The following is a 17,291-nucleotide window of genomic DNA, read 5'->3' on the forward strand; positions in this document are numbered from 1 at the left end:
TGACCATGGCTTAACTGACATTTGTTAACATAAAATTTATCCACGTTCAGTGCATTTTAGAGATCTAACTCTGTATAAATACAGCGGAAAGTTCTCTATCATCATGTAATATTTTAATATCCTCTATGTCCAACAAGGGTATTACTGAACCTTTTCAAAAATTGCTATGGTACAGCAATGGTAGCACCATTGACACAATAAACACGCAGTATTTTTTTTCTTCTGACTGTTACACTGTACTCTGAATTTAAGTGCATAGGCAATCACGATTAAAACATTGCAGTTCTTCAGGAAAGAAACCAGTTGAGGAAAAATCACAGAGATTAGACTCTGCCATGACTAAGTTCTTTATGCTGAGAAGTGACACGCTGTGCAAGTACTTTTACTGAAATTAATGCAGTTACACCCAGGAAAGAGAGTGCTCAAGAGGACTGAGATTGCTGGAATCTGACCAACAGTGTTTTACACTTGGCTTCCAAATTGCTGTATTTCTGCCATCAGGTTAATCCTCATGACATCTCAGTGAGCAAAGATTTCTAAGGTATTAAGGATATCTTAGGATAAACTAGAAACAGTTTATCAGACACAATTTAGGTCTTTTTTGCTGTTACACATTTTTATAAGTGCATTTTTAAAATGTACTTTTTTTTTGTCCATAAGTATACATGCACACTTCATGCAAATTATGTGCAACTAAAGGACAGGCTGTGATAAGGTTTTTTACACAATTCATTTTTATTTGTGGTGTGACATGATTTTTCATAACTAAAACCTGTTAAGCAGGGAAATAAAGAATATTCTTGTCCATGAGGGAATACTTTCCTTATAGATAGCTTTGCTTTGCTTATAGATTGGGCAAAACACAAGTATAGTTAATAACATTCAAGTGAGCAAATGCTCTGCCTCTAGAACACGGAAGGTGGTGGGGGGGGGGGGGGGAGCAGAATTTAGAAGTCTTCAAATGGGTTTTAAATGAACTTTTTATGAGTGGAAACTTACTGCTCTGTGCACTGGTCTTCAATATTCCCCCATAATTGCTTTTGGAAACCCCTTTCCATTCCACAGAGAAGGAAGGTACTGGAAAGCAGCATACTCCAAATTAGTGTATGTTACTGATCCAGCCAGTACCACTGCACATTCCATCACTGTGTTTCCTTCTCTCGTATCCTGGAAGGGCAACTAGAAATACCAGATTCTAGATAACACAAACATCAAGAAGAAAATTGTCTGAAACCAACACATAACATTTGGTGGGTTTTTCTCGCTTTTATGCAGGCTTTCCCTAAGCGGTAGCTGAGGGTTGCCAGGACAGTACACAAAACCTGTGAGACCAGCATGGTCAGTTCACCGGGTAGTCTGTCTGTTTTTTACATCAAAGAATGTTTTACCTCTATTTGGATAGGCAGCTAAACTTCTGGATTTGAGTGCTTAGGTAAACCAAAATAAAATACTGCAAATTTAAAAGCTGTCCCATCACTAACTGATACTGTACGAGCTTTTTTTCTCCATAAAAGGGGGTCACTGTATTTATTATTTAATCAGTTATGACATGTCACTAACAATAGACTCTACCAAATGAGTATTTTTAAGGTAAAGAGGATTAGAGTTTGCCATTAATAAAATTATCTGAATAGATTATCTTTCATTTATCTTGATGTCTCCATGATGGAAATCCCAGATCATAACTCAAAGTCATCATGTTGCTTTTGTATCGTTACTTATAAGTGAATAAATGATTATTACTACAAGAGATCTATTAGAGCAATATTAGCACTTTAAAACTGGTGTGATTTATTTTGCAAAGACATCTCACAACGAGAGACTGAAAAATTACACCTCAGTTTCTCTCTTTAGCTAAGGTAAAACTGGAGTCCTACTATCTTGAATTTGGAAGAGGGGAAAGGGGGCTTGAAATACAAATCAGAACATGACTGATCGAAGGGTGCTTGGATTTGGCCCACAGTGGATGATGAATACTCAAATGCAAGCTGTGAAAGGGCCTTAAGCTGACTACAGCTTTAAGATGGGTCTGCTGAGACCTTATCCTACAGTGAAGATCCTCAAGAAGACCTAAAGGGATTTAAACTCCAAGCTGCTAGGTTTTATTTAGTCTACAAAATAAAATAACTAATTCTTCAAATGGCAGAAATTGAAAGCATCCAGGTTTTGTCTATATTAGGAACTAGCAAAGAGTAATACGTGAGTATCAGCACAGCAGAACATTTGGTCCTGATGAGCTGATGTCCACACCGTGCATTATGGGAGGTCTATCTGTGTTGGAATCCTCTCTGTTAGACATCCAACAGTAGCTGGAGTTCATCAGTTGAACTTCTAGAAAGCATCTTCCATCTTAATTTCATCTGCAATATATTCAATTTGTGCCACTTTGAGACCAAAACGCAGCTTACAGGGCTAGTGGTGAAACTCACTCCAAATATATGCCCCTGATGGAAACTAAAATACCAAAGTAGCCATAACTTACAAAAGACACTGGAGACATGAAAAGGTGTTTATATTCAACTCTCTGGCTTCCTGCTATATTCCTGTGTTTGAGTCCCAGTTCCCAGTACAGTCTGCATCCTTCAAGAAACCTAACATGCTGCTGAGAAGGAGGGAGTCTAAACCCAAGTGTTATCCAACATGGGCAAGTCTGCATTAGTCACCGTGTTTAGCAAGAGGAGGACTCCTAAGAACTTAGCCTTGAGGAAAGAAGCCAGCATAGCTTCACCAGCATGAGTGGAATCATGGCATGAAGAAAGCCATTAAAGGTGTATCTAGAGATAGACTAATAACTAATAATTTTACATAGCTAAGAATATTTCATCAGAACAGTGCCTGAAAGAATAAAATAGTTTCAGATTTTTTTTGTGTGTAATTTTCCACATGTGGGTACATGTTTATTTCACTAGGTCATGCTTGGTTCAAGCCAATTTCTAATATTCTGTTAGACCATTGGTCTTACATGAGAAGGATATACCTGATTCTGTAGGCTGTTAAATCGCCATGACAATTTATAGCTGGACCAAGATGAACTGGTAGTGCAAATAACTTGGTACAAACCCTTTCAAGGTTTGAAACCAAACATCTGAATATACAGGGGAACATCTCACCTATTCTCACTTAGCTTTCACTAACTCTTTGCTTCAATTTATGATGTCAACACAATTGTCTACTGACACAAAACTAACTAAACACATAAAAATGTCTTTTGCCTGGGCATAGAAGTCTTGGACTTCTATTTCTGCTTACAGAGCCTCATGTCTTCATAGAAAAATACCTGAACTTTTGGTACCTGAAGCACAGCTACCTTTATAAGCAGTTATCTGTCAAGTGAACACTGGTCTTTTTTAAAATCTGAAATTAATATATACCCTTCCCCTTATCATTGCTACTAGGGCTGGATGTAGCCTGTAATATGTGAATGCTGGGGTTTCAGGTGGGCTTCATGCTAAGATTTTGCAAAAAGCCTTTAACCCAAATGAAAGCTAAGGAGTTCAGAATCTCTTGAGACTCCTCCTGAAGCAGCCTGCCCACTATACATTAGACTGTGCTGGCAAACTCCATGATGACTTTGTCTCAAAGGATTATGCATGTGAGGAAGTAGAAAGGATCTGTGATGTGTGACCTAATTGTTGGGGAGAGTGCAATAAAGGTCTCTGCATTTCTGCCTTCTGATAACATCAGCACTAGCACTTAATCACTTGTAATATCACCAAAGATGCATTGCCACAATAGGCCGAATTCTTTATCGGTGTAAATAGGTGAACATCCATAGAAGCCAGGCAGTATTGTTCCAGAAAGTAGCCATTGGCAGATTATGGTTCTACTAGTTTCTAATATATTTACTTTTTCTGGTTTCTAATGAAAAGCAGATATCCCATGTGAAACACTGCACGTGACTATGGGAGAGAGGTTATTTGCTGTCAGAGTATGAAATTTCTCTCTAAAGCTCACGTAGAAATTCAGTCTGATTGGAGGAGAACTCAAGAGTTTCTGAACTGATTTGCAAGGCTGGTTCACATAAGTGAAAGTGTCTGAGATGGCTGCATGTTCATAAAGTTCCTGCTCCAGGAGCCTGCAGTAGCCAAACCTTGAGTTTCTCCAGTAGGATGTTGTTGGAACGTACAATAACGGAATTGGATTGTCATTTACATTGTTGTCATTTGATCTAGGAAAGGAAATAAGGTCTTGAATAAAGGAATACATCAGTATTTCAGAACACACCTCCATACATATTTAAATGCAGTAGCTCACCACATCTGGGAATTCCATGCATACCTGAAATGCTTCTGGATAATGTAGTGGTTGCATATATTAAAATGTTTTCTGGAACTAATCTGGAATTAGGTAATAAATAATACTGGGGCATTAAAGAAAAGTCATATGTAAACAGCAATATGAACACTGATCTAAGCTAGATGCCTCTTGTGACTTGCCTTTTCCCTTTTTTGTATCTATTGGTCCCAAGCAAGGAATGCCTTGCTTTTAAAAGCATTTTGTAGGTGATAATTCTCTGAATCTGAGACTTTGTCATTATCAAAAGAATCACCCTGTTGCCCTTACCTTTTATTTGTACGGTTTGAATGCTTCTAACATCTTTAGGTTTTTTGCCAGGGTACAGAACCAGATGATAAAACAGAGTCCATGGGAACATTAAAACGATTGCAGAAATTGGTCCGAACAAAAAAACCAAGTACACAAAGCCTGGAGGATGTCAAACATGTTTTGCTCCCCCTCAGTAAGTAAAGCATCATATCAGCATTCTTTCCAACATTTGGTAAATGACCCTGTATTGAACATAACTGTAAACAATCCTGTCCTGGTCTGTCATTCACCACCCATGATTTTCAAACCCCACTGAGACATTACTGTGATACCACTTTAGTCCTGACTTCCTCATAGTGTGAAAAATTGTTTCCTGTCGCAGTAGCTTGAGTTTTGTAACAGTATATCTTGCAAGTGGGGATTTTATCTAAACAGAATTGTATAACAGTGGGGTCTCCATGCAGAGCACCGTTTGTTTTTAGAGTAGTTCTTAGGTTTGTATCAAGTTTCAGACAAGAAAGGCAAAACTCAGAAACGCAATGATAACTTTCAGTGTTAATCCGCGAGCCAGTAGTAACTGGGAGCACAGGAAGATCTGTGATACGACAAGCAAGTCGTCCTCTCGTCATACCGAATTGCCTAGGGCTGTAAGACACAGAAATTCCGAACTAATGCTGAGCTCAGGTTATTTTCTGGAGTGCCCTATAGATCATTGATCTGACTGTGCCACAGTTCTTCAGCTGAACTTGTTTTGCCAACAGTAATTTAACAGTGCATGAATTTGTTGTACCATGTGTTTGTGTATATGATTATTTTCAAACGAAAACTAGCAAAATGAGTGTAAACTATCTGAAGGACTACTGCTCAAGCCAAATCATTGCTTGGCTGAAACACATGAGGAAATTTGGATTTCAACAACTACTTTGTAACTACAGCATACACACTGGAAAGGGGTGGAAGCGGAATTATCCAGAAAAGCTTTCCAAACTTTTCAAGTATTTAAGCTAAACTCATGGTCTCTGCAACTATGCAGCAATATGACATTTAATTAGTAAATTCTCATGTTCAGTGCAGAACCAGTAGCATTTTCCAGGCCAAAAGCCTGGAAAGGCTGGAAAGGGAACAAGACACATTTACCAAATGGACAATAAATCTTGCTTTTGACTCAGATGTCTGACCCAGTACAAAATCCTTTTCATCTCCCTAATTATCATTATTATTTGTTTTTTATGGAGTCCTTGGCTTTTTCAATATATATAATGCAACAGTCAGAACTAAAAAAAAAAAAAAAATGTGCTATTTTCTCTATGAATCGCAACATATTATAACAGAAGTATTTGCATTTTTAAAGATACACTAGAAGATGGTTATCTCTCTGAAGAGGATGAAGAAGCACTAACGTCTTGCATGAAGCTGACAAAACCTCAGGAAAAGAAGACCTGGAAAGACAACGTAAGGAGAAAAGAAGCTGAGACTAGGGCAGATTTTATTTCTGCATCTCTGGGCCGCTCATATACTTCCAGGCTTAATAACTTAGGAACTATTTCAATCCATTCGGAAACCGAATTTCACTTGTGGAGTGACTGGAAGCCATTTCCTGACAACCAGCTCTGTCCTTGTGACTTCTTGATTTCAAAAATAGAAGAATGGGAAAACTGTACTTGCTCTTCTCATCAGCCACATCTTACATATTCCCTAACTGATATGGATCTGCAGTACTCCTGGGTAAGTGGAAGTGGTTTCGTTTGTGCTGATATGCATAAAAAGTGGAAACTTTTTGCTCTGATTCAGCACTAAAGAGATGCTGTCATCTTCCATGTGGTTATGAAATGTAATAAACCAAATTTAGATTTCAGGTAAATGGATATGAATGTATTGTTCAGGCTAACACCAGGGGTTCATACAGCCCTAGGTAGCTCATTTTTAACCATGCAGACATCAGCAGCATTGAGGTGGAAGGCTTGAGGCTATTCTGTTTCTCATCAGACACACTGGTTTTTTCATCTGTATTCATTAAATACTCATCCTTCCAGGCTCAGAAAATTTTCTGGAGGTCTGGCGTAAATCAGTAAGCGACAATGAAGCCGGTGGGCTTGGATCAGGCCCCTAGAGGTCACTGCAATACTAGTAAAGGACACCAGAGTTATTTAGACAAATGTCAGAGGTTGAAGGGGGATTGGTGATTCTGCTTTCTTGGATCAGCTCAGCTGGTGGAGCCTATGTTTGCAATTACCTTTGTGGCAGCAAGAAGATCTTAGGGCCAGATACAAAGAAGAGTTTAGTCTGAAATTATCTTTCTGGATAGCTATCTGGAGTATCTTTTCTATGTTAATTGCAGGCTTTTTTTAAAGGTGATATTTAAAACTAGAAAAACAAAGGCAAGAAAAAACTGTAGTTGGTGAGGTATACAAAATATGGACACTGCAGTGAGGCTTTTCTCCCTCTCCTCACTGGGCACAGCAGGTCTTCTGGCACTCCACATAGTGGTAAGGACATGGAGGATGGGTGGCTGACTGAAATAATACGTCAGGGAAGAAGTAAAGAGTAGCCTCTTTCCCTTTATGCCCATTCCCTCGACAGCGCTCCAGGGACAGAGCCCGTTCTCACTGTGCAATAAGGCCAACCCCCAGGAAAGTTCATTTAAACGACAGGAGGCAAGATACCTGCTGACCTGCTAGCTGAGTGTTCAGATGGAGACCTGTGCAACCACAACCTCAGATCAGAGAGTCTCCTGCTGAAAACAGCATTTTCTTTAATGTGTGCTCGTATATCATTAGGAAAGGTACACATGCATAGATGTGTGGGTCAATATAGCAACTACATTTCTCAATACATGGATGTAGTAGTTCAGTTTCTTTTCAATGACACAGTAGCTGATGTAGCAACAGGCAGCACCTGAAACATGGGATTTATCTAGCTGAACGTAGCCCAGAAGATTGTCCTGGGATTTGACATAGAAATAGAAAGGCTAAAGCTTTGATTGATGGAAGTGTCATTAGGAGAGAAAGAAAGCAAACTACCCCTAAAAAAGACTGAGGAAGGTGCAGCAGTAAAACTGTGGACAGTCTCAGCACTGCAAACTGCCAGGGAGAGCCCCTGGAGACAGACCTTTAGGGCAGAGCATTGGCAGAAACAGGCTGGGAGCCATGAACAAAGCCTGCGTTTTGTTGGGTGAGTCCTCCTGTCTGCCACTAAATAGGAGCCCAGAAACCAAACTGTGTCAGGGATGCTGGGCTCCATCATGTGCCTGCTCCTAATGAAAGCAATTTTCAGCATCCCAAGCTAAGGCTGAAGACCCAAGGCAAAATAGTGATAATAGACATGTCGGTCAGATTTATGAGAGCATAAGTGTCAATTCAAATAATTTTATTTCATTTTGTCACAAACAGGTTGTTAACATTCTCTACCCTGGTGAGATTTGTCCTACCCATGTAACTATTAAGTGCCAGCAAGAGGTTTAGTGGTTTGGGTTTTTTTCTGCATTATAGTCTATTTTGCCATCTGTTTTTCTGACAGGCTCCCTGAATTTAATGTATCTCTGTGGGCTTAGTGTCTTTAGATTTACATTACAGGCAATGGAAAGTTATCTCATTCTTTGCATTTGCATTCTACCAACTGGCTCAATTGAAGATTACAAAGACTGGATTTTCAGTTTTGCTTTTTAAGAATCAAACAAGCCAACACTGGTGGCTTTGCTAGGAGGGGATCAGACATTGGGGACAATGCAGATGTTCCTTCTGGTGTTGATTTACTTAGAGTAAAACCAATATATTCCATAATAATTTTTCTGATTCTATGAGTAAAATATTTCATTTTCATGGTTGGTCTTGGCTTGGCTACTACTCTGTTGTCTTTCCTGCAGCATCACGTGAAGGTGCGCTACTGAAATGTAGTCGGTATGTCCTGAATTGAGGCAAACAAGCAAAACTGGTTAGATGCAAGACTAAGGTTCAAGACATTGCTATTCCATCAGCAAACTGTGGCTGGTCTGTTCTGGGGGACAGACAAATATCTAGGTTGGACACATATTATCCAGACTCATCTCAGCAACATACACAAGGCTGATTGAGCCTAGTTTTAATTAAAGCTGGAAGTGCAGATAACAAATTAAGTCGTGCTCCCCCGTAATCATGAGGAAAAAGACCTGGATCTCTTAATGATAGATTGCTGTTTAGAGATATAAAATATGAGTGATCCTAATTCCTTTCCTCCAGTTTCTTCCTATGACTCCTTTCTTCCTCTTCCTTTCTTCCTTTACATAGCCTCCTTTATAGTGTTTCATATTGCCACCGATTGTTTCACCTAAAACAATAAAAAGGCTGGCAGAGATCATCCAAGCTGGTCACCTAACCAAAAATTGTGAGAACAGACTGCAAAAGTCACATCCATCTTCAGCTGCAACAGGCTCACCAAACTCCTCCAGCGACTCCTCCTTCAGCCTCCCCCAGTTAAGCTGACAATAAACACCTGTGTTAGCTGACCGCCTCCGGCACAGGGACATCGGAGACAACTATCTCACCCATCCTGCACACCTTCATGTATTATGAAAACATTTCAGAAGTCTGCATTTCTGTCCTCTGATTAAATACAGAACTGAGTGTGCTGTGTTACCATTTTATAGCCACAGTGCCACCGTTAGCAACTTTGTGCAAAGTTAACTTAGACATAGGTCATTTTTTTTCTGCATTATTCAGCTGTTTACAGTATAATTAGTGGCTGGTCAAAATTTTGCTAGGGGCAACACAGCATTTTTTTTTTTGGTGTGTCAGAATTGCCGTGTGAATTTATTGTTACTGATATTCTTCCTAAAGATATTTAATTTGTAAATAGTTCTTCCTTAGAAAGTGGAAGAATATATTTAAAAAAATACTGAATACTTCAGCAAAAAAGAAAAAAACCCCTATGCCTCAATAAAGAAACTACCATGCTGTACATTTTCATATTACCACAAAGTATATTCAGGAGGGAAATGAGCGATCCAGGCTGGTGTTTGTAATGTGATATATCAGCTGAAAATCAGGCAGAGGACGGAAGACTGTCCAGACACCACTTTAACGCTCACGTGGCCTTAGTGTGAAAGGTTATTGGGTTTTACACTTCTTATTCCTCAAGCTTAGCCCTGCAGAAAACAGTTCAGCTGTCTGTCAGATTTTTTTTTCCTCCTTTTTTATATTTTTTAAATTGTGGTTACTAGAAGCTGCCCTTCTGTTACTTGTACGCTAAGATCTTCCTAGCAAAGTAGTTCACTTAGAAGTTTCATGTCTATATGACTTTTATACAAGCCCTTTCAGCCTTCTGTTGCTTTTTCTCAATCTGTGCAATTACATAAGACTTTTGCAACCTTGTGTAAGGCATGGAAAACCCAGAGTCAGAAGCTTGGAAAGTACAGGAGCTTGATGGGCTGGACTGGCCCTGAAACATGCACAGTGTGGAGCACACGGTGGGGTCACAGCTGAGGGGTCCGCTTCATAAAAGTGTTCCCAGACTGTCTTGGACAGCGGGAGACAGAGAGAGAAAAGCTAATGAGTCCCTTTCTCCTCTCCCTCAATACTTTAACATGCTGCTTCACTGGCTGACCCACCTGCTCTCCCAATAACTGTGCAAGGTGGAAGCTGTGCTTGCAGGGTGACACAGGCATCCTTTACAGGAAAGGGAGAGCAGGCAACGTCTCCTGTTGGAGATAAATCAGACAAGAGCTGCTGGAAGGGGGTTTCTCTTCTTGCTGTATCTTAGAAGCATGGTTGCATTTCACAGAAGAAGGTTTTAGTCATTGATACCATAAGAATATTTATCTGTTTCAACCTGTGTTTGGTATTCAGTGAGAATGAAAAGATGATGGTCATTTCCCAAGACTAGAGAAGACCTGGGAATTTGGTGATTAGGAAGAAAAAAATCTAAGGGGGCTGCAGAGCAAGATACTTTCATGTCCCATTTTCAGGTTATGAGGAGAGTAGAAATCTTCCAAAGACTGCTTTCTTTCCAATATGAATGTATTGCATTGTGATGGAATGAGCAGTAAGTTTAAGAAAACTGCAAGTGACTTGATGCCGATGTCTGTGTTCATTCTCTCCATATTCCTCTGAGGAATGTGTTCTGGTCTAATCACAGTTATTTTAGCCCTGCTATTATGGCCGTGGTTCTCTGCCTTTTGAGTGACTTTGTGGCTTTCTGCTTTCCTCCTGCTCTGGCTTGTTTTCTTGCCAGACAAGCCATTTCTCAGCATCTCCCTTTGACCCTTAGTAGACACGTCTAGTTTGACACTCATTTGTTTGTTCAAGAAACACTTATTTCCAGCTCTGTTTTTGGACATTTTCTTGTCCAAGCTTTTCCTGACATGTTCTACTTAATAGTTTCTGGTTCCTGGCTGCTCCATCCCAGCCTTGCTTGCTCGCCACAATTGCTCTTACCCCGCACTCTGCACTGCCTCTGCTGCTCCTAATCATCTTGGTTCTCAAAGAGGTGCTGTATATTGCCTTGAGGTTTACACAGGATTTTGGATTTGTTGTGATGGCGGTGACGGATCATTGTTCTCTTGGTTAGTGAAGTAGGGGGGAAGAGTGTGGACAGCTGGTAATGAACAAGCAGGACAGAGAATGCTCTTCCTTAGCAAAACCCACTTCAAAGCTGAAAGCTGCATTTACCGTTTGCACAGCTAAGAGAATGGCTGCAGGAAGATTTCTACTTCACTTCAGCCAGCAGTTTCTCCTGTGCTCTAGAATGCTGTCGGCTTTAATGGACTTTCTGGCTGCTCAGTTTTCTTAAGCAATTTGTCTGTTTTCTGCATTTTTTCCTTTCTTCAGCTAATGCCTTTCTGTTGAGAGACACCTGAACATGCCTTAGAAGAGCTTTCTCAATTACATTTTGAATCCCTATTTGGCACAAATGTAGCACTAAAAAGAGTGCCTGGAAATCCCCAAATTGCTTTTCTGAGACACTGGTTTTCAAGTGCTCTGGTCACTCTAGCTGCTTCAGTGCCAGTAACAAGTGGTTGGTTGAAAATCTGTAGCTCTTACTTATTCCTATTTCAGTGAGAAGATAGGAAGACAGGTCTTCACCAAGTGTAAATCTATTTTCTGCTCATGTTAGGAAGTCCTGTACTTAAACTGACGCCCAAAATCTTTGCTTGGGGAAGAGATGAAGAGCAGTTGAAAGGGTGGCAGTAAGCAAAGCAGTCAGAACCATCGTGATGGGTGTTCAGCTGTGAAAACACTCTTTGTTTTCTAAGATATGAAACTGTCCCCAGCTGCTTCTTTTTCATCTCGTCATATCTTCAGTGACAAGCCCCTGACAGCCTTCCTTTTGCATTTTATAACATTCTAGCTAATTTCATCTGTTACCCTGCTCTCCCCATCAGTCGCCCAGCTCAGCCCTTCAGCCTGTGTGCTCAGCATCTCTCTCGCAGAAATGCCCCCGTGCTCCTCAGACTGCGGAGTCTTCAAAGATACATGAACTGATAGACAAAAAGGAACAGTGCTACAGCTAAATCTAGCACACGGTTAAATTCAAAGGCACTCCCTATTTTCCCATTCAAATTCTGTCTCAGAAACATGTGAAAGCTTATTTTGAATTTTAAACCTTGTAAGGAGGTGGAGATTGAAATGTGTTTGTGCATGTCTGTCGTAGTCAAATGCTGGTGAAATTGGAACAGCTTAGATTTTAAAACTGGAGAAAAGTCAAGATCTGTGATTGACTTTCAGTGTTTACTTTTCCTGGAAATACCAAGCAAAACACGAACTCAGCCAAAAAGATAGAAATGCTAGTGAACTGAAGAGAACTCATTTTCCTGATGCTTCAGTGTCTGTAGAGTCTTACTTTGTCTCCTGTCACAGGGAGCTTTATTTAAGAAACTATTACATCAGGAAGTTGGTAAATATTGTATGGCTTCTTCAGTAAAATACAAAATGTGAGAGAAAATCACTTTTTAAAGCATGAGGCTTCATCTCTCAAGCCTTGTGCTTGGAAGAGAGGAGCCTGGGAGGGCGTCCAGCCTCGCTATACCTGCACCATTGCACCGTGCTGATAGCAAGTATCTGACAGCAAGTATCTGCCGCTGCCATTCTGCACCCTACAGGGATTTTTGCTACTTCCTGCATAGTAATGTGAAAAGTTTAGTGTCATCTGTGGTGACTTTGACCATGCAGTCTCAAAGCAGGTTTTAAAAAACATGAAAAATCTGGTGATGCTGCTTTTCACTATGGTAACTCTTGTCCTATTTTGTATTTTTAATACCTTACTAGAATTTTCATAGCTATACAGGGAATTATGTCACACTTTCCATTAATCTTAGAGGCATGTATACCTAACTCTATTAAAAAGCTTAACAATTCCAAACTTTTCCCTCCAAACATTGCTGGACTGTTCTGTAAAGTTGGATTGCTAGTACTTGCTAGTATATATAAGGCAGAATGATAATTAAGTGAATTTATTTGCAGTAAAAGATATTTTAAAATACCACAACATTTTTAATATGGTTACAAATAACTGCAGAAGAACATTTCAATTCACCTCAGCAGATTTCATGGGTTTCTTCTGACATAGCTGCTAGGTACTGCAGAGCTACAGCTAGAGAGAGAAATGGAAGGTTAATTTGGATTACTGTCATGAATGTAGTATGAAAGGTAATATAATTGTTGGAAGTGTAGGGAAAATTGTGCCTTTCATATATTTATTCTTTGTAAATGGCATATGAATTCTTAATAGCAAAAAGGAATCCTACCTGCTTCATGAAACATGATGAAGAGTCAAAATATAATTAAACGAAGTGCAGTTGTTGATAACAAACTGATGAAAGGATGACTTCCTATTAACATCCTTTGGAATTGCCAAAATGATGCACTTTTGCATACTGAAAGAAATAGATTGTATTGTCTGTCTGCTGCTTTATATACCTATGCTGTGGTAATATTATCCTTCTGAGGATCTGTTGTGAGTCCAATATCTTATAATTGACATTTTTCTTCTTGTTATTTTATATTAAAAAAAAATAAAAGCTATAATTTCTTCCCATACACCACAGAAAGCAAAAAATATATGTTATTCTTCTTGAGCAGTGCTCCTGCCAAGTGAATCCGCTAATATAAGGTGTGTTTTCATCCTGTGTTGTGCTAATGCATTAGCTTCTGATGCTAGCAGGAATGTTTTGACCAGTGAAGCCATCAGATGCCCTGGCATCTGCCTATCCAAGACTGCAAATTTTTAAATACAATGTATCTCCTTACACAAAGTGATGCAGTTTTACTTCTGCATAGATTCACTTTTGAAACCTAAACTTTGGCCTGATCTTATGCTTGTTGAGTTGGTGAAAAGCTTCCCATTTGTAGTCACAATGTTTAATTTTCAGTGGGCTTAGCTCAGTATACCTTCTGTGCGTGCTCATCTTCATCCCGGGGAACAAGCAAGCTTAGAAGCTTATCTTCAGATTTTTCCAGTGTCCCTGATGAAGTTGAAATTAAAGTGCTACCCACATGACTAATTTGGTAAGGATTTTGAGGCTAAGGCTCTGGTAAGGAAGCCACAACCTAAGATGACTGAACAATCTTCACTGACCTTAAGTTACAAGAATACGTAGGTGGTAGATATCAGTGCATACAACAGTGCCTGATATTCCTTGTCTTCTTCCCCAGCTAATTCAAATAACTTTTCTTTTGGGGTACGCTAATTTTCTGGATGTTCTGGGCTAGATTAGGAGCTGATTATGTTTACTTGCTTGTTTTGTGAGTGTAGGTTGAGCAAGTTATTCTCCTTGGTAAGTTTTTTTTGTGTGCTTTGAAGTGTTCCTGTAAAGCCTATTTGTGAAATATGCCTTTCATAAATCCGAAGTCATTGGTTCTGTTTTCATCACCCTCACACAGAAATGTAGGAAAAGTCTCATGGTATCAGTGCTCAGCAATGGCATAAATGGAAGAGTGAGGATTTTCAGTGCCAGAAAGGCATTAAAATTTCCAGGGCTGCAGCATTATTATAATGAACGTGTTTCAAAGTCCAGTAAAAGAAATATTTCTGTTGTGGCATTCTCTTAAAGCAGGGTATGTCTTGCATAATTTCAAACTTTTTTTTTTTAGAAACTGAAAATTTAATTTGAATATTGCATTTTCACCCAGCTTTGAAAAAATAGTTGTGGGTAAGATGAACAAGAATAAGGCTTGAAAATAAGATTGGTAGTGAAACAATGGAGACACAGTGGACACACCTCTATTTCTACTATTTAAATACCTTCAGGTATAGGAACAGATCATTAGAAGACAAAGACCAGGGCTTTTCAGAAAGAACTGGGCGATGACTTGTATCTGAGTATTCTCTTTTATTTTGAAAGGAATTCACCCATGGTAATGAAATTTCTGGACTGAATTTCTGTAGGCATTTAATTGACTGAAAGAAGTTCACCTTCCCTAATGCATGAGCAAAGCAAATTGGAAACTTGAACATAACATAACATAACTCTTGCTGGACGTGCTTATACTCCAATCCATTTGAAGAAATTTGGCTGAGTATTTTTTGTGAAAGGACCAAATTGATTAGGTTAAATTACATGAAACTTCTTGTTCACTTCTACTTACAACTTACGTTTGGTAGCATACCACAAGAAATGACGACAAACAGTGTGTGGGAAGTAGGAAAATCAAGAGTTCAGATAGTTTAAGATCATGAGATAAAAAAAAAAAAAAACCAGATATTTTGAGGGTTTCTGTATTTAGCTCTGGATCGTGTAGGTGTTCTAATACCTAGATTTCCTTCCTCACAGATCATTCTTGCTTCCACAGAACTCCCCTAAAAATTAACCAGCATGGCAATATGGCAATTTGTGTGCCCTCAGTTACGGCAGGGACTCGTGCATTCGCTGCCACGCTAGCTCACAAGACAGATCTTACTCTCAGATAAATACAGATGACAGCTTATGTCCTACAGCAAGATATGTACAGGTGGAAAAGGGCAGAATCAATTAATTCTGGTGGCCATTTTAAGATAGGCAAGATATTATTCAGATTATTTCAGATTAGTCAGAAAGCCTTGAAGTCAAACTCCCAAAACTTCACTTGCAGCTACATTCACTTGAATTTGTTGCATACCTAACCACAGGGTCAAAACCTGAGGGTTATGTGCAGTCAGTGATCAACTACAAAGTAAATAAATTTTAATACAATTTCTTACCATTTTACTGAACTTTAATGACAAAATAAATCCTTATTCCAGTTCTTGGTAGAAGCATAGCTTCCTTAACTCTGTGAATCATGATCCAGTGATTAAGGACGTGGATAATGCAGATTCAATTCCCTGCACTTCCACAGACCTCTTGCGTGATATTATACAAATCACTTAACTTGTCTGCCTCAGGCTTCCTTTGCAAAATGGTGACAGTATGTTATGTTACACATTAGATGGGTGTTGCACAAGCAAGAACACATTTGTGCACCAAAGGGCAGAAGTTCAAACACTTTATTTGCACTTATTATTTTACCTCCATTCAGATTCATCCTTTGCACTGAATAAGACAGCCATTCAATAGCAGAAATGTGGTAAATATTAAAGCTGCATCATTATAACTGAACCATAAATATACATGCACGCATGGGGTGAGATTCAGACATCACAGCATTAATTCTGCCTTTCCTTGGCTTTAAAACTTTATTTTCTTAATCTAATGAGTTTGTATCTGTATGGTACATGACTGTGCTACTTTTTAGGGGTTTAGGTATTATTATTTAGTTTTATAGGTGTATTTGAATGAAAGGATGTTTCAAAGGTTTTTGTGAGCTTTCACCTCCCAAACTAGAAGAGCGTAAGATTAACAGTTTTCTTCACCAGTTTGTACAAACAGGCCTGTACCTAGCTGTCGGAGTTTTGCTGCTCCTGGAGTAAGACTGCCCTCCAGTTGGCTGTCTGAGGCTCAGTGGAACTTTTAGCAGATCATGGAGCTTTGGGAGGGAAGTTTTCTTTCCTTTTCATCAACCTCTGCTTTCTGTGGCAGCAGTAAGGTGAAGGAGACAGAAAAGACATGAAATAAAGAAGAATAAAGGACCAAATAGGTGAGAGTAGGAGGTAAAAAAAAATTCTCTAGAGAAGTGGTATGCAAGGCATGAGTCAAAAGCTCATGTACTTTGTGGGGAAGTGAGAGGGGAAAGAGTTTGATAAGACAATGAAAAAAAGATGAAGATTGGTGGAGGGAATCTGGAAGAAAAGTGGGGTGTTTGTGAAGAGGCAAAGGATCTATCTCTTTTTCCACAGAGCACAGTTTCGGAGACAGCCTCCCCTTTCCATTCCCTTCTCTCTCCAAAGACAAGTTACTGACATGTAAGTAATTACCTTTTACCTACTGAGTACCATGACTGTCCCTGTGAGCGCTTTAAGCCCACAGCCTGAGATAAAGCATGTTATCTTAAACCCTTAATGAAAGAAATTTATGTGACTGTGCTTCACTTCATCTTGTTGATGGGCTAAGAGCAAGTTCCCTCCCCATTAGTGAGGCTCAGCTGACCTGGGGCAACTTAATGGTGACCAGCCAGCCACAGTCCAAAGCATCCCATGAAGCCCTGAGTGAGGCAAGCAGGGCACTAGCCATGACCGGCACAGAGTGCAGCAGTCACCTGGCCAGTCCTCCTCCGTGAGGGACTCAGTGCTGAAATCCAGCAGGAAAAGTGCCTCCTCTTCTTTATGGGAGAGCTCAGCATGGCTGCAGCTTGCCCACCCTCCATCAGCCCTGCCCTGGACCAAGCAGTTGATGGATCGAGGTAACCAGCTACACCTGCCAG

At 39.7% G+C, this 17,291-nt stretch overlaps 1 protein-coding gene across 2 annotated transcripts in view; it reads left to right on the plus strand.

The window, feature by feature from the left end:
* Positions 1–17,291, plus strand: part of SAMSN1 (SAM domain, SH3 domain and nuclear localization signals 1) — a 98,136-nt gene that overhangs the window by 38,096 nt on the left and 42,749 nt on the right. For both annotated transcript variants that reach the window (XM_055701646.1, XM_027815261.2), the window contains exons 8-9: positions 4,615–4,738; positions 5,897–6,270. In XM_055701646.1, the coding sequence (XP_055557621.1) occupies positions 4,615–4,738; positions 5,897–6,270 (498 nt within the window). The remainder of the gene's footprint in view (positions 1–4,614; positions 4,739–5,896; positions 6,271–17,291) is intronic.

The sequence above is a fragment of the Falco cherrug genome, chromosome 2, assembly GCF_023634085.1.
Source record: "Falco cherrug isolate bFalChe1 chromosome 2, bFalChe1.pri, whole genome shotgun sequence".
Taxonomy (NCBI): domain Eukaryota; kingdom Metazoa; phylum Chordata; class Aves; order Falconiformes; family Falconidae; genus Falco; species Falco cherrug.